The sequence below is a fragment of the Acanthochromis polyacanthus genome, chromosome 16 (assembly GCF_021347895.1).
Source record: "Acanthochromis polyacanthus isolate Apoly-LR-REF ecotype Palm Island chromosome 16, KAUST_Apoly_ChrSc, whole genome shotgun sequence".
NCBI classification, from domain to species: Eukaryota; Metazoa; Chordata; class Actinopteri; family Pomacentridae; genus Acanthochromis; species Acanthochromis polyacanthus.
Window position 1 is genome coordinate 35,914,635 of NC_067128.1, and position 17,802 is coordinate 35,932,436.

Sequence of the window (17,802 nt, forward strand, 5' to 3'; positions counted from 1 at the left end):
TTTCATTCTCTCTTCTTCATGTCGTCCTGTTTCATTCTATCTTTCTTCATGTCGTCCTTGTTTCATTCTCTCTCTTCTTTCATGTTGTCCTGTTTCATTCTCTCTTCTTCATGTCGTCGTGTTTCATTCATCTCTTCTTCATGTCGTTCTGTTTCATTCTCTCTTCTTCATGTCGTCTTGTTTCATTCTCTCTTCATGTCGTCCTGTTTCATCTTTTCATTCTCTCTTCTTCATGTCGTCTGTTTCATTCTCTCTTCTTCATGTCGTCTGTTTCATTCTATCTCTTCTTCATGTCGTTGTGTTTCATTCTATCTCTTCTTCATGTCGTCCTGTTTCATTCTCTCTCTTCATGTCTGTTTCATTCTATCTCTTCTTCATGTCGTCGTGTTTCATTCTATCTCTTCTTCATGTCGTCGTTACATTCTCTCTCTCTTCATTCTTCTTCGTCTCTGTTTCATTCTATCTCTTCTTTGTCGTCCTGTTTCATTCTTCTCTTCTTCATTGTTTCATTCTCTCTTCTTCATGTCGTCCTGTTTCATTCTCTCTCTTCTTCATGTCGTCCTGTTCATTCTCTCTCTTCTTCATGTCGTTCTGTTTCATTCTCTCTCTTCTTCATGTCGTCCTGTTTCATTCTCTCTCTTCTTCATGTCGTCCTGTTTCATTCTCTCTCTTCTCATGTCTTCTGTCTTCTTCATGTCGTTCTTCATTCTCTTCTTCATGTCGTCTTGTTTCATTCTCTCTTCTTCATGTGTCATTCTCTCTCTTCTTCATGTCGTCTGTTTCATTCTCTCTTCTTCATGTCGTCTTGTTTCATTCTCTCTTCTTCATGTCGTTCTGTTTCATTCTATCTCTTCTTCATGTCGTTCTGTTTCATTCTCTCTTCTTCATGTCGTTGTTTCATTCTCTCTTCTTCATGTCGTCCTGTTTCATTCTATCTCTTCTTCATGTCGTCTGTTTCATTCTCTCTTCTTCATGTCGTCCTGTTTCATTCTATCTCTTCTTCATGTCGTCCTGTTTCATTCTCTCTTCTTCATGTCGTCGTGTTTCATTCTCTCTTCTTCATGTCGTTCTGTTTCATTCTATCTTCTTCTTCATGTCGTTGTGTTTCATTTCTATCTCTTCTTCATGTCGTCCTGTTTCATTCTCTTCTTTCTTCAATGTCGTCGTGTTTCATTCTATCTCTTCTTCATGTCGTCGTGTTTCATTCTATCTCTTCTTCATGTCCGTCCTGTTACATTCTCTCTCTTCTTCATGTCGTCCCTGTTTCATTCTCTCTTCTTTCATGTCGTTCTGTTTTCATTCTATCTCTTCTTCATGTCGTCGTGTTTTCATTCTATCTCTTTCTTCATGTCGTCGTGTTTCATTCTATCTCTTCTTCATGTCGTCTTGTTACATTCTCTCTCTTCTTCATTGTCGTCCTGTTTCAATTCTCTCTTCTTCATGTCGTTCTGTTTCATTCTCTCTCTTCTTCATGTCGTCCTGTTTCATTCTCTCTCTTCTTCATGTCGTTCTGTTTCATTCTCTCTCTTCTTCATGTCGTTCTGTTTCATTCTCTCTCTTCTTCATGTCGTCCTGTTTCATTCTCTCTCTTCTTTCATGTCGTCCTGTTTCATTCTCTCTTCTTCATGTCGTCCTGTTTCATTCTATCTCTTCTTCATGTCGTCTTGTTTCATTCTCTCTCTTCTCATGTCGGTCTTGTTCATTCTCTCTTCTCATGTCGTCCTGTTTCATTCTTCTCTTTCATGTCGTTCTGTTCATTCTATCTCTTCTTCATGTCGTCCTGTTTCATTCTCTCTTCTTCATGTCGTTCTGTTTCATTCTCTCTCTTCTCATGTCGTCCTGTTCATTCTCTCTCTTCTTCATGTCGTCCTGTTTCATTCTCTCTCTTCTTCATGTCGTTCTGTTTCATTCTCTCTCTTCTTCATGTCGTTCTGTTTCATTCTCTCTTCTTCATGTCGTCCTGTTTCATTCTCTCTCTTCTTCATGCGTCCTGTTTCATTCTATCTCTTCTTCATGTCGTTCTGTTTCATTCTCTCTCTTCTTCATGTCGTCCTGTTTCATTCTCTCTTCTTCATGTCGTTCTGTTTCATTCTCTCTCTTCTTCATGTCTGTCCTGTTTTCATTCTCTCTCTTCTTCATGTCGTCCTGTTTCATTCTCTCTTCTTCATGTCGTTCTGTTTCATTCTCTCTCTTCTTCATGTCGTCCTGTTTCATTCTATCTCTTCTTCATGTCGTCCTGTTCATTCTCTCTTCTTCATGTCGTCGTGTTTCATTCTATCTCTTCTTCATTTCGTCCTGTTTCATTCTCTCTTCTTCATGTCGTTCTGTTTCATTCTATCTCTTCTTCATGTCGTCCTGTTTCATTCTCTCTCTTCATGTCGTTCTGTTTCATTTCTATCTCTTCTTCATGTCGTCCTGTTTCATTCTCTCTTCTTCATGTCGTCTTGTTTCATTCTCTCTCTTTTCCATGTCGTTCTGTTTCATGTCGTCTTGTTTCATTCTCTCTCTTTTCCATGTCGTTCTGTTTCATTCTCTCTCTTTTTCTTGTCGTTCTGTTTCATTCTCTCTCTTTTTCTTGTCGTTCTGTTTCATTTCTATCTCTTCTTCATGTCGTCCTGTTTCATTCTCTCTTCTTCATGTCGTCTTGTTTCATTCTCTCTCTTTTCCATGTCGTTCTGTTTCATGTCGTCTTGTTTCATTCTCTCTCTTTTCCATGTCGTTCTGTTTCATTCTCTCTCTTTTTCTTGTCGTTCTGTTTCATTCTCTTCTTTTTCTTGTCGTCCTGTTTCATTCTCTCTCTTTTTCTTGTCGTTCTGTTTCATTCTCTCTCTTTTCTTGTCGTCTTGTTTCATTCTATCTCTTCTTCATGTCGTCTTGTTTCATTCTTTCTTCTTCACGTCGTCTTGTTTCATTCTCTCTCCTTTTCTTGTCGTTCTGTTTCATTCTCTCTCTTTTCCATGTCGTCTCGTGTCCGTAGAGCTGCTGGATGTTAAACTGTAGAGTAAAAATGTAACCGGAGCAAAACAAACACGAGTTCACAGAGTTTATATTACTGGAGGTGAAGCTGGTTTTAATGACTTTATTTACTGCTGGGCAGCTCGTAAACTGACCTGCTGGAGATCAATAAAGTTTGATCTTAATCTGCTGCTAATGCAGAACTTTCACTCTGAATGATCTCAGGATTCTATTTTCTATTTCTGAGCTGCAGAGTAGTGAAATACTGCAGTACTGTAGAGTATTTACTGGATTCTTGTCCAGCTCACGTTAAATATTACTCCTGTTAGCTCTGTTAGCGTGTTGATGTTTAGCTAAAAGCTGCTTACCGATACATTTGAAGGCCTTTTTTCATGAAGGCAAACCATTATTTCTGACTAAAACTGTCCATCTGTGAGCTGTTTGGTTGATTTAAATTATTCATTTCTGCAGACCGAAGCATCTTCTGCAGCCAAACTGTAAGGACGGGATGTTTATGTGCTCCTGTCTCAGTTTTATTCACTGTAGCTTCATTTTTCACTGTGATATGAAGTCCTGCAGCTCTGCGGAAACAGTCAGAATGACAGAAACAGACAAAAAACAGCACAAAAAAGTGCACTAATGATGCAAAAACAGCACAAAAAGGTGCACAAATGATGCCAAAAAGACACAAAAATTGGCACAAAAATGACACAAAAAGTTGCAAAAGAACCCTGAGAATGACAGAAATACTGAAAAAATTTATATTTGTTTCAAAAAATATTTAAAAAAATTAAGTCTGCATTCATTTTCCAAAACTGGACATAAATGTATCTCCACATACGACAGATATTTAAACATTTACATGTATCCAGCCTCAACAGACATTTTCTTTTGTCATTTTCTGTCTCATTTTTGTCATTTTTGTGTCTTGTTTTTGTTGTTGTGTCTTACTTTCATTGCTTCTGTGTTGTCTTTATTGTTTCTGTCCTCCTTGTGTCATTTTTTGTCTCATTTGTGTCATTTTGTGCTTGTTTTCTGTTGTTTTTAGTTTTTTTAAATCATTTTGAGTCTCGTTTTTTGTCATTTTTGTGTCTTGTTTTTTGTTATTTTGTCTTACTTTTGTCACGCAGTGTTATTTTTATTGTTTTCAGTCTAGTTTTTGTCATTTTGTGTCTCATTTTTACCTTTTTTGTGTCTCATTTTGTCTTATTTTTGTTGCTCCTGTGTTATTTTTGCTGTTTTCTGTCTTCCTTGTGTCATTTTGTGTCTCATTTTTTGATGCTCTGGTTTTGCTTTTGTTGTTTTCTGTCTTGTTTCTTGTCATTTTGTCTCATTTTTACATTTTTATGTCTTCGTTTGTATAATTTTTTGGCTCATTTGTGTGATATTCTTTTTTTTAATGTTTTGTCTTATTTTGTAGGCTTCCTGTGTTGATCTTTATTGTTTTCTGTCTCGTCGTGTCGTTTTTGTTACTTTTTGTAATTTTGTGCTTGTTTTGTGCTTGTTTGTGCAGAAACACTGCCTGCAGTTCAACCTGAAATCTCTCTGAATTTCTGTCACGCATCTGTTAATCACAGCTAAATCATGAATAGCTTTTTGTTTGCACATAAAAATGCAGAATTATTTGTTTTTTACAGAAATATCAGCACTTGAGTGAGCTCCTTCACTTCAAGGACTGTCAGCAGCATTAAACATCTTTCTGTTTTTACAGTTTCTGGCTGATAAATTGTTCCATTTCTTATTTTTTTTGAATAACAGAACAGGTGCATTTCTGGCTCAGAGGGTTTTTATTTTTCTCCTCCTGAAGAAAACGCAGACATCCGTGAGATCAAGGCCGTTCCTTTGTTATGAAACTGAACCTGCCGCTGCATAACAATTAGAAAAGAAGGAAAAAAAGCAGACGTGTGACTGGAAAACAGAGGAATGAAGGTCAAGTTAGAGACTGAGACGTGTGCTGCACACATATATCTACAGTACCAAATAATATTGGGAATTATTTGTGATTTATGGACCGTTTTCTGCCTTTAAAAATCACCCTGACAGAAACCTGATGGCCTCAAAATTGTCCAGAATTACTCAAAGATTGAATAAAATGACTTAAAACTGTCCAAAATTACTTTTCAAATGTCTGAAACTGACTCAAAAGATGTCCAAAATGACCCCTAATGACCCAAAAAGCTGCCAAAAATGACAAAAACCATTTCCAAAAAGACCTAAATGTCTCATGTTTGTGTCTAAAATGACATTTCCAAAGTGACATAAAATGACAAACATTTCCAACATTAACGGCCAAAAACTGGCTCAAAAACTGTCCAAATGACTTCATAAATGTCCGGAACTTGTTTCAAAATGTGTTGAAAAGGAACAAAAAGCTCACAGATGTCAACAAATGACTCCAAATCTGATGGCAAATGGCTTCAAAACTGTCAAAGATTGAATAAAATGTCAAAAACTGTCCAAAGTGACATAAATCACTTAAAAATGTCCAACTTGACAAAAACCTGTGCAAAATAAATCATAATTTGTCCCAAATGACTCAGAAATTGATCCAGATGACTCAGCAATTTGTCCAAAATGAGTTAAAATCTTTAAATCTGTACAAAACAACCCAAAAAAAATCCATCGAAAATTGCAAAAACATTTTCCAGAATGAGTCAGGAAATGACAACCTGTCAACCAATGACTCCAAATTTGACCCAAATGGCTTGATAATTAACCAAAATTACTCAAAAAAATGAGTACAATGACTTAAAACAGTCCAGAATTACTTTCCAAATGTCCAAAACTGACTCAAAAGATGTCCAAAATGACCCTAATGACCCAAAAATCTGTCAAAAATGACAAAACCATTTCCCAAGTGACATAAAACAACTCTAAAAACACTTGAAAATGTCCAAAATGACAAACATTCCAACATTAACAGCCAGAAGGACAAAACAAGTCAACAAATGACTCAGAAATTGATCCAGATGACTCAACAATTGTCTAGAATGCGTTACAAACTCTATATCTGTACAAAATGACCCAAAAAATCCATCTAAAATTGCAAAAAACATTTCCAAAATGAGCTAGAAAATGGCCCAAACTGTAATGACTTCATAAATGTCCAAAATCACTCAGAATGGGTCCAAAATGAATTAAACCTGTCAAAACATGACTCCAAATCTGACCTCTTTCTTTTATTGTCATTTTTAAGAAACCTTCTTCCGTGCAGTTTTAGCAGTAATGAACCATCTGATCGTATCAAACTGGGCCTGCACCTGTTTGTTTCTCTCTGGATCGAGGTGAAAGAGTCGACCCAGATGCAGTGTTTTTGGCGTTTATTGTCCTGAATTCTTCGGGGAAATTTCCCTGGCGGAGGACTATTCATGTCTCTGCACTCATTGTTGCTGCTTTCTATATCTTTAATAAAAAGGTGACTTTCTCACGGTGATGAAACCACAACTCCAGAGCACAGGCTGTCCTTCTCTTCAAAGCATCAGAAGAGTCTGACTGACGCCTGGGAGCCACAATAAAGGACAAAAAGTTAGTGAATGTCGCACAATCCAAGGTGGAGGAAAACTTTAGGAACTGTTTGATGATGCTGATGGGAAAAACCAGACGTAAAGCAACAAAAACAAGACACAAAATGGGAAAACGACTAAAACAAGACATAAAACAACAAAACAAGACACATATGTCAAAACAAGACACAAAATGACAAAAATGAGACCCTAAATGACAAAAACAAGACACAAAATGACAAAAACGAGACAGTAAAGAAAAAAACGAGACGCAAAAGACCAAATTTAGAGACAAAAGTTTGTGAATGTAGCACAATCCAAGGTGGCGTACAACCGGAGAATGTAAACAAAGTCGTCTTATAGCGCTGCGTGACGACGTATTCGTTTGCTCCGCTCACCACCTCGTTCCACATAACGATTGAAACGCCGCAAGTCGAGGACGTCATAAACTGAGGACCTCCTGTTTATCTACTGTGGAGTGGTTGATGTCGGGATGTTGGCTGATTGGAGCTCTGCTACTAAACATGGCCTCTCCTGACTCACCAGACTCCTGCTGTGACGAAAGTAACATTCGCTTAACATGTTTGCTAGCAACAACAACACAACAACACAACAGCACCCTCACATCTTAGCTCTGAAGTATGGAAGACTTTTGGATTTGTCAAGAAGGATGGAAAGTTGGATAAAAGTCCGGCCGTTTGTAAAGTGTGTAAAGCTGTGATTAAGTACAGAGGTAGCAGGACTAATCTGAGCCCTCAGCTGTTGAGACGACGCCGCGACAAAGGATCTGTAGATGCTAATGCTAGTAAAGCTAGTGCGAACATGAATGCCCAAGACTAAGACAGTGGATTTAAAAACGTCTTCCAACCAAGTGTTTTTTTCTCTATTTTGCGTTTTGTCAACTTTGAAACGTTTTCAGCGTTGAAAAGTTCTTATGAAGTTTCTGAATTGCAATACAGGAGGTCCTCGGTTTATGACGTCCTCGACTTACGGCGTTAGTCAGAACTGGTTACATGGAACTAGTTGACGAACGGAGCGGGTGAATGCGTTGTCACGGCGCTATACGACAGCTTTATTTCCATTCTCTGGTTGTATGCAACCTTGGACTTTCGCAAAATTTTTGTGTCTCGTTTTTGTTGTTTTGTGTTATTTTTCTCATTTTGTGTGTCTCGTTTTGGTCACTTTGCGTCTTCTTTTTGTCGTGAGCATCATCGAACAGTTTTCCTAAAGACGTCTTTGTTGTCGCCACCTTGGATTGTTCTACATTCATTAACTTTTTGTTCTTCATTATTGCTCCCAAGCATCAGTCAGACTCTTCTGATGGCAGCTGTACAACAGAAACATGAAAACTGATCGATATCTTGATGTACGTAACGGCTTTGTTTGCATTTTTGCCGGAGTTCCTACTTACGTAACACCGTAGGAAGTGAACTCTGAAGTAAGTCGAGGACTTCCTGTAGATCGATCCAAAGTTCAAATCGATTTCTGGTTCGTATTGGTGAATCTTTCCACCGCTACATTTCAGCTTTAAACACCTTTTTAGCTCTCTGTGAAGCCTCTCTGATGCTTTTCTCCTCATATCCTGACCTGACAATCCAAAGAACGTGATTTTAAAAACCAGCTTTCTTTGAGTCGTTCTTCTTCGTCAGTCTCTCAGGCTTCTCCCTCTCTCTCTCTCTCTCTGCGTTGTTGTTCGTTTTCTCTTTCTTTTTTGCAGAAAATCCCGGAAAGGCAAGGGCAAAGGCCTAAAGAGAAAGCGAAAGAAAAACCGCGACAAAACAATTCCCGACGCGTACGTCAGCTCCGCCTTCTCCACGTACCTGCACCTGAGTGTTGCGCTGCTCATAATTAAGCTAATCTGGGAGGAGCTCTTCTGCCCCTTTTAATCTTTTTTGTTTTATTTGAATAGTTTGGATTAATTCAGTCAGCTCAGCTAGCATGTCGCTTCGTCTTCTTGTCCTAACTCTGTCTCCGCTAACGTAGCTTCAGCAGCTCAGAAGAATAACCCTTTGAACATCTAAAGTCAGAAAGCAGAGCGTCTAACTGAAGCACCAGCAGCTCCTCTTATCTGATCCGGGATCTGTGTTGAGTCTGTGCCGCTTTGCTGTGTCTCCATCTCCTTTTTTATCTCTAAGCTGGGTTTTGTGCCTGATGCTGGTCCTTTTTCTGTGAGCGATGGCTATCTGCCTCCGGTTTGGACACAAAGTGCTGCTGTTGTTGTTTTGTTCTCTGTGTGTGTCGCTTTAAAAACCATTAATAATATGAAGATGATCTCATGTTCCCTCAAACTGTGAAGTCGTGTGTTTGTTCATGTGATGCACAATCTGAGCCTGAACGTTTTTACTCTGTCTCTGAAACAAACAAACGTAGTCAATAAAGTGAAACCTGTGTTTACGGAGCACCAGCAGACCCGTGAGTTTTCTTTACGTGTCGTTGTGCTGCATGGATCCTGCACGGCTAACGGACGTCCGGAGGCTGGCGGGAGGTTTTCTGGAGCGACTGGAGGAGGAGGATGAAGGTGCTCTGTGGTAATCTCTGTCCATCTCTGTGTGTCTCAGTGTTTGCGAGCCGTGTTGCGATCACTGCACGGAGAGGAGAAAGCGTTTGTTTGTGCAGGACCCAGCGACCTGCCGGTGCTCCTGCAAACACACCGACGAATACTGTAAAGAGCGCCAACTGGAGCTCAACGAGAGGACCTGCAAGTAAGTCACACATCTCTGTAGAATAACAGCTTCTGTTGATTTAAACTGAGGGAAAAAATAGTGCTGCAAAAACAGAAGATTGTTTATAAATGGTAATAAATTAGCTTACAGTTTTTACGATTTTTTTTTTTTTACGTGAAGCTGCCAGAATGAAAAAGGTGACAAATATCTGGAGAATAACACAGTTTCTGTTGATTTAAATTGAGAAAAAATAGTTCTGCAAAAACAAAAAAACAACTTTTTTCACTAGATTTTTCTTTATCTGAAACTTCCAGAACAAAAAACATCTTTTCTTTTAAAATAGTGACAAATATCTGTAGAGTAACACAGTTTCTGTTGATTTCAATGTACAAAAATAGTGCTGCAAAAAATAGATTGTTTATAAATACTAATACATTAGTTGGCAGTTTTACAAGTTTTTTTTCATGTGAAGGCGGCACAACAAAAAACTCTTTAAAATAGTCACAAATGTCAGTAGAATAAACCTTTTTTTAAATTTAGAAAAAATAGTGCTGTTAAAAAATTAATTCATTAAAATACATACATTCATAAATAATACATTTTTCAGTTTACATCTGTTTATTTTGTACTTAAAATTAGAATAACGCGTTATTTATTGATTTAAATTGAAAAAATATTGGTGTAAAAAAAGATTCTTTATTAATAGTAATAAATAAGTTTTTACATGAAGCTGCCACAACAAAAAACGTAAACTTTCTATTAAATTAGTGACAAATATCTGTGAATAAAACAGTTTCTGTTGATTTACATTTTGAAAAAATAGTGGTTAAAAAAGATTTTTTTAAGTGAAACTGGCAGAACGAAAAAAACTTAGATTTTCTTTTAAAATAGTGATAAATATCCGTAGAGTAACACAGTTTATAGTTGATTTAAATTGAGAAAAACAAAACCCTATAAAGGTTCGATCCCTAAAACCCATGTGGCTTTTTTAGTCCTATAAATGTACACCCCCCGTCAAAAGTTTGTAATTCAAATAAATGAGAACCTGTCCTAAACTTTTGACGGGGGTGTAGGTAGGAGTCGGCTCGCTCAGAGGTTCGGCTGAATTCATTTATTCTTTATGACTGATGAGGACTTTTAAATCAAATAAAATAAGTTGACGTTGGTCACAGTAAAACACAAGATATCTGCAGAATTTAGACCAAAACGCCTCCATATTCCTGCTGCAAACTCCCCAATTTCAGCTGAATGGTGAAATCTAAAAGTCTGGATGATGCAGAGTCTCCATGTAGAGTCTCTGGTCTTAGAGCAGTTCTTCTGAGCAGCGTTTGCTTTTCTGGAACAGTCCACAGATGAGTCCAGACAGACTCTTGGTAACTCTTGGATGCTGATGAACTAGACCATTTGTTGCACCTCATTTTTCTCTTCTGCTGGGCTGAAAAACAGAAAATCAGAACGGATTAAACAGATTTTGCAACACAAGTTTCAGGGTAACTGGTATTTTTATTGGTTTTCCACTGAAACAAACATGAAACTGATGATGTGATTTTCTGTCAGTTTGAGCCAAAGCAGCAGGTTTTCCTTATAAAATTCTGACACATTTAACCTTTAATAAAAAAAAACTGTAGCTCAGGTTTTCTCTGTAGTGAAGGAGAACTATTCCTAATAGGAGCAGGGTTTTTTTTTCCTGGCGCCTCCCAGAAAGGTTTTATTTTATCCCACTGCCAGAACGATAAGACCCGAGAATAAACCAGTTTTCTTAATTGGGGCTTCGTTTTCTCAGGCGTAAGAGACATTTTCGTCCATTAAGTGGTCAGAAAAACATGAAATACTGAGATTTCTGTCACAGGAGGTAACACAGGCTCACATATTCTGAGTCAGGATAAACTAAATGCTAGAACGTATGTTTCAGCCAAATTACCGGCGACCGCAAACCTGACATTAACACGAACGCGATCAGTGTCGAGCTGTGAAACTGGAAAAGTTTACAACTGCAGAGACCTTAGAATAAAACACTGCAAGCTACAGATACAATAATGTACATTATAGAGGCTTTTGAGTTGGAAGAGTGCATGCAGTTAGCTTAAATGCTAACAAGCTGAGCTAAAGTCCATTTTATGATCAATGTTTTTAGAATAGCAGTGGATCAAATGAGTGTAGCCACCTTAGATTTGACCTTTTCACTGTCGACATGTTTAAAATTCCCCTTTCAAACCCAGAAAACAACAACAAAAACACAAACAGCAACCTCCAAGCAGCAACCTGCACGCTAGAAATGTTTGAATTAGGATTTATGTCTCACAGAAAAGCAGCTTTTTGGTAAATTCTCCATTTAAAGAACAACTTTTTGCTTCTCTGCGTGCAAAAATCCCCAGTAATTTCCCCATACTATTTTGAAGGGGCACCATCACTGCATCCTGGGCTAAGCTCCACCCAAAAAAGTGTGATTGGTTTAAAATATATACAACCAAACCAATGAGGCGCAGTCAGACCATTCTACAGTTCATTCCCAGACCAACCCCACAGTGATTTCCCAACATCTGCAGGTTTTCTCGCAGTTTTAGCGTCTTTTGGCTCTTTGTTTTGATTTTCTGCCACCGTCTTATCACCGCTCAGCTGATTCCTGTAAAGGCTGCTCCATACGTTGCCTGTTAGGAAGCTATCAGCCCATTAAAAGGCCGTTATCTGGCCCAGTAGGGACCTCCCACACCTCCCAGTAGGCCTTTATCGCCCCGGCTAATGGTGCCCTGTTATCACCTTAATGGCCGCCGAGCTGCCATTTAGCACTTCTAAGAGGAGCAAAAGTCCACATCTGGAGGTTGGAGGTGTGAGTTGGTGGACTTTTACCCACAACGCCTGAGTCTGAGCTCCCTCTCCAACCAAAATTAGAGATTATTTTCTGACTCCAGTCTTGTTTTGACTTTCCAGTAGCCGTTTAGTTACCAAGGCGGCTGGTTTGGGTTATAGGGAAAGATGGAAGAGTCGCTGACGAGCTTCTTCCTGTTTATCAGCCAACAGAATGGACGATGATAAAGCAGCTACTAGAAGGTGGCGAAGGTTGTAGATGGAATAATCTGCAGCGATAACGGCTGTTAATGGGCTGATAATGTACAAATCTGTTCAAGTGTTCAGCACAAAGTGAGAAAACTGAGACGAAAACGGAGCTAAAACTCAGCAAACAATCTTCATATTTACGTTCTCCCATTGTCAGGTTAAACAGTTTCTGCTGCTTCAGACAGGGAGATAAACTATTTTAGGATGCGTTTTAACATCGCTAAGAAACAAAAGAACCGATTCTAGAAAATCCACTTTTTCTGTTTCCTTCACTTTGAAATAATTAAACAAAAACAGGCAAATGTCTGTAAAATCACAGGTTAAAATAACATTTTTTAATCCTTAATAATGGTTCTTTAGTAATTACAAATATCTGTAGAATAACACATTTTTGTTGATTTAAAATCTGAAAAAAACTGAAATATTATTCACCACTTTTCAGTCCTACAGACTGAATAGATTTCACAAGATATCTGCATTTCAAAATAAAATAAAACAGCTAAAAATCTGTAAAATAGCAGCCTTCCTTTCTTCTTCTTCTTCTTCTTTCTATTCTTTTTTCTTTTTTTAAACTATTTTTCAGTCCTTAATATATTTTTTCTTTCAAACATGCAAACTTTCAAATATATAGATTTTTGATATGAAAATTGGTAGTTTTTTTCTGTGATTTAACTGGATTTTATCTGTAATTTTAACAAAATATTTAAAATTTGTATGATAAAAATAGAAACCATTTTTAAATCCTTCATAATCTTTTTGAAATAACAGCAAAATTTTGGAAAAAGAACAAAAACTAAATACTGTAAAAATATTTTTTAATCGGTCAAATGCTTTAAAAATAAAAATATTAATTAAATGAATTAATGGTTAAAATATAAATTAAGCAAAAATATACATGGAATTATAGGGAATTAAAATTTTTATTATATAAAAATATGATAAATAAACAAATTAAAATATCAGTAAGATTACAATAACAATAATAATATTCACCATTATTTAATTCTCATTTTCTACAATTTCTTTTTAAATATGCAAAAATGTATAAGTAATGGCAAACATCTATAAAAATATTTTTTTGTTGATTTAAATACTGTAAAAAATATATCATTTTTTGTCATCAAATGCTGTAAAAATGTTTTATAAAATAAATATTGATAATTTATCAGTAATAATAATTACAGATTTGGTATATTTAATTAATAGTTAAAATTTAAATTAAGAAAAAAATGTTTTTCTTGGTTAATTATATGGAACTTATCAAAGCTGTTTAAAATAATGATAAATAAATTTAAAAAGTCATAATATTCACCATTGTTTAATCCTGATTTTTGACATTATTTACAGCTGTGGCTTGTTTACATGAAACTTAAAGCTATTTTTCTGTGATTTTATGTGTAAGAATCTGTAAAATCTCAGTAAATTGTTTGAATTTTTTAATATATTTTACAGTTTGTGTTTGTTTCTCGTCCTTATGAGTCTTCCTGTTGTGTTTTTTTTCCTGTTCAGATGTGACAAGCCAAGAAGATGAGAGAGGTGCTCGCACCAGATGTACAAGATGAAGGAATATTCTCGAGATATTTCACAGCACAGCACTTTGAACCGCGAGCTCTTCTTCTTTTCTGTGGAAAGCATTCCCCTCGGACTGACAGAGAGAGAACAAAGAGAAAAAGAACCAGACTGAAGTTTCCTCCCACTGTATATCTGTGTGTACATAGACCACGACTAAAGAGAAAATAAGAGTTGTTATTGCTGCTACAGAAACGAGTAACTAAAACCCACCATTCGACTAAAAGCGAAATAGCCGCCATGTTGGTTTCTCTTTTTTGTTTTTTGCATTTCTAACCGGCTTGCCATGCAGGTGTAGTCTTGTTGTCGATTCATTGTATGCAATTACTTCACTGGATCTGAGTCTACTGTGGTTGTGTGTCAATATTTAAACTGATAAAACCGGACTGAAGAGGACGCGCTCTGCTTCACCCACTTCCTCTCGGAGTAGAACTAAAAAACTGAAAAGTCGGGACGGCCGACGGAAACTTCCCTCCGAGGATGAGGACTCTGAGGAGACTCCGGAGTGCCATATTGCTTTTTTTTTTCTTCTTTCTAAAGGGATTATAATTATTACAGCGGTGGAAAAAAAGTTTTCAGACACCCTTAAATTTTGACACAATATCAAATATTATCGTGGAATAATCTTTCTTTGTGTTTCAAAAGGTGCATTATAGACAAACAAACAAATACAAATTAGATTTTTTTTTGTTTATTGTTTACAAGAAAACTAAATTCTTGGCAGTTTCGATGTCAGTTCTCAACATTGTTGGTATCAAAGTCAACGAATAACAGAGAATGTGTTCAAAATTGAACAAAAATAAGTACAAGTGGTCCTTGGCTTATGTTGCAGTTCCATTCCTATGGATCGGAACTCCAGCGAAAATGTAAACAAAGTCGTTACGTGCATCACGATATCGATCAGTTCTTTGGAAAAGTCACCTTTCGAGCGTTTTATTCTGTCTAATTTCAGTTCCATGGAGACGGCTTCCCTTTTCTTCAAAGCATCAGAAGAGTCTGACTTACGCTTAGAAGCCATAATGAAGGGCAGAAAGTTAGTGAATGTAGCACAATCCAAGGTGGAGTACAACCAGAGAATGGAAACAAAGCCGTCATTGACGATGTATTCATCCGCTCTTCTCGCCAACTAGTTCCACATAACCAGTTCCCACGTAACGAAACGCCATAGGTTGAGGTCGTTCTAAACCAAGGACTCTGTAAACCATCACATCATCAAATTAATATTCACAGAGGGTCCTGGACTTAACGTCAGAGTTCCTTTCCTACGGCCCGATGTAAGTACATTTTCACCACAAGTCGGAACTCCAGCCGTCACGATATCGATCAGTTCTTCAGAAAAGTCTTGAATACCAACGACTTTCATGCATGTGTGAATCATTTTACAAGAAGATAACAGAACATAATATTATTACAACAATAACAGAATCACGCTTGGGAGCTGTAATGAAGGGCGAAAAGTTAGTGAATGTAGCACAATCCAAGGTGGAGTACAACCAGAGAATGTTAACAAAATCGTCTTATAGCGCCGCATGACAATGTATCGATCACCAGTTAGTTCCATGTAACGATGACACGCCGCAGGTCGTAAACCAAGGATCCCATGTAAACCATAGCATCGGTAAATTAGTATTTAGTAGTCCAGCATTAGCAGGAGTTGAGCTCTAATCCTGGCTGGCATGTTCTCTACCAGCCTTTCACACTGTTGAGGGGAGATCTTGTCCCATTCTTCTTGAATTGCTTGAATTTCTTTGGTTTACGCTTTGAAACAGCCCTTATGATAATCCACCACTGGTTTTCAATGGGGCTTATGTCCTGGGATTGATCTGGCCACTCTAAGACCTGGATACTCAGCTCCTGCAGCCGAGTTCCATTGGTTCTCGATGTGTTCAAGGAGCATTATCTGGTTGAAACATCCAGTTTGACCTCGACAGAACAATAGAAGGGATCATGTGGGTTTGGAGAATGGCACAATACTTAGCAGAGTTCAATGAGATGACCAATGCCAGCAGCACTCATGCATCCCCAGTCCTTGATAGTGCCTCCACCATGCTTGACAGTAGATACTGTCCATGCTGGAGATGATGCTTCTACTGGCCTCACTGTCAGAAATAATTCAGAAATGGTCCAAAAATAACTTGAAACCTGTCCAGATTTAATAAAAAATGCCATAAAACGCCTAAAAGGGCTCAAAGGACTCCGAATTGGTCCAAAATAACTTGAAACTGGTCCAGATAACTTTAAACCTGTTCAGAACAACAAAAATGTCTGAAAGGATTTCCTTCCTGGCTGATAATCTGTATCTTCAGGCATTAGGTTGCTTGTTTTAGAACATTTTCGTCTCCAAAGAACCTTCAAATGTACTGGCTTTATATCGACACAAAGCAACAAAAACTGTGTCTTTTACGAAAAAGCGTGACCTTCGTTAGTGGGTAACTGGTACCAAAATGACCCAATACTCCAAATTTCCAATCAATTTTAAGTTTTTATTGGCTTTTTTAGGATTTGTTTGGTATTTTGGCTAAAAGAAGTTGCACTTGAAGACCTAAGAGTGATTCTTAAATGGTGTCTGAAGACTTTTTTCCCCACTGCTGTACTATCTGCTACATGGAAACCACTGAAAAATATCCTGTATACTGTAGTTCTTGATTCCATTTTGAAAAAAACTGTGCCTCAACGAGAAATGTACTGAGAGCAGTGCTTTTAAATTATTACTTTCAGGAGAGGGTTGGCTGTAGTTTTGCTAGCTGTCGTCGAACTCAATACAGAATCCACTGATTATATCTTCTTGTACATACTTAATAGTATCCCTTTTACGCCATCCTAGATAATTTATAATTGTTCTAGAGTATTTTTCAGTATTCTACCCATATTTAATTTGATCTATTTATGTATGCAGTGTTATGTACCTGTGGCTGTCCTTTCTCCTCATGTTTAAGGTCACTGATGGCTACTTTCAGCGCAGAAAGAAACAGAAAAACGACAAAAAAAAAAAGAGATCTAAAGCTGATTTGTTAACATTCCCTGACGGCATCTCCCTCTCGTCTAAAGGTCGTGGGTGCTGTGTGGACTTTCAATGAGTGTTTGTTGTTTGTATGAATGTGTGCGTTTCACCTGCATTGTTGTATTTAAGTATTTAAGTGAGTAGCGGACCCTGTGTTGTCGTCCGTTTGTACAAAAGATTGCAAAAAAATAAACTACAAAACGTCACCGCCGCCGTCGCAGCAGCAGCAGCGCCGCCATTCTAAATCTGATCCTCTCCGCCATCAGTCTTAGAGCCATTATTATTATATTATTATATTATTATTATTAGTTCTATTTGTCTCTTCTTCTCTATTAACATGTTTTCTGTGTCTATGTAAAAAACAGTAAAGCATATTTATTTTCAAATCATATTGTTTTTATATAAAACAAGAAAAAGGTTGCCGTGTTGTGAATGTTTCCCAGAGGGCTCGATTGGGAGGTTTATTTTTTGTGATTCTTATGCTTCTGTAAAACAAGAAACTCTGGAGAATGTCAAAGAGATTCAGCCGAATGAATAAAAATCGCAAATGACACATTGCTAATTAGCTAAAGGTAGCATTTTTAGCTAGCAAAATAACTAGAAAAGTGGAAAAAAGGGCCTAATTAGAAGAGTAGGTAGGAATTCTTGAAGGTTAACAAGCATATTTTCTGCAGAAAATCATTAGACAATCAGGTTTTAGAAGCAAATTTTAGGTTCCAAGCCTTAATATCAAGTGAAAACAGCTGTATTATTGTTAATGTGAGCCATAAACTGACTCTAGTAATGTGAGTAAGACTGATTATGGTCGTAGAAGAGCAAAAAAATCTAAAAAAAAAACACCAAGAATGTGCCAAATAATGAGTAAATAAGACATGTGATTTATATTTTCCCATCAAAGTGGACGTCTTGTGCAACGCTGCTCTGCTCCCAGAGCTCCTGCAACACTTCTAAGTTCAAACTCCATCTGCAATGAGTCCAAATGGCAACACGTCAACTGGAATTTCATTTTGGGGAAGAAGAAGAATCTGGAGAGTACGGTGGCTCCAGAGGGACAATG

General features: G+C 37.4%; 1 protein-coding gene and 1 long non-coding RNA gene across 5 annotated transcripts in view; one reads left to right on the forward strand and one right to left on the reverse strand.

Annotated features, from left to right (window-relative positions):
- Nucleotides 1-17,165, forward strand: part of vegfab (vascular endothelial growth factor Ab) — a 61,060-nt gene extending 43,895 nt beyond the window's left edge. For 2 of the 4 annotated variants that reach the window (XM_051936663.1, XM_051936660.1), the window contains exons 6-8: nucleotides 8,176-8,250; nucleotides 9,017-9,160; nucleotides 13,685-17,165. In XM_051936663.1, the coding sequence (XP_051792623.1) occupies nucleotides 8,176-8,250; nucleotides 9,017-9,160; nucleotides 13,685-13,706 (241 nt within the window). In that variant the 3' untranslated portion in view covers nucleotides 13,707-17,165. Of the gene's footprint in view, nucleotides 1-8,175; nucleotides 8,858-9,016; nucleotides 9,161-13,684 lie in introns of those variants that run through there. The other 2 variants (XM_051936662.1, XM_051936661.1) reach the window with 2 other exon arrangements.
- Nucleotides 1-17,802, reverse strand: part of LOC127530285 (uncharacterized) — a 239,525-nt gene that overhangs the window by 195,176 nt on the left and 26,547 nt on the right. The window lies entirely within an intron of this gene.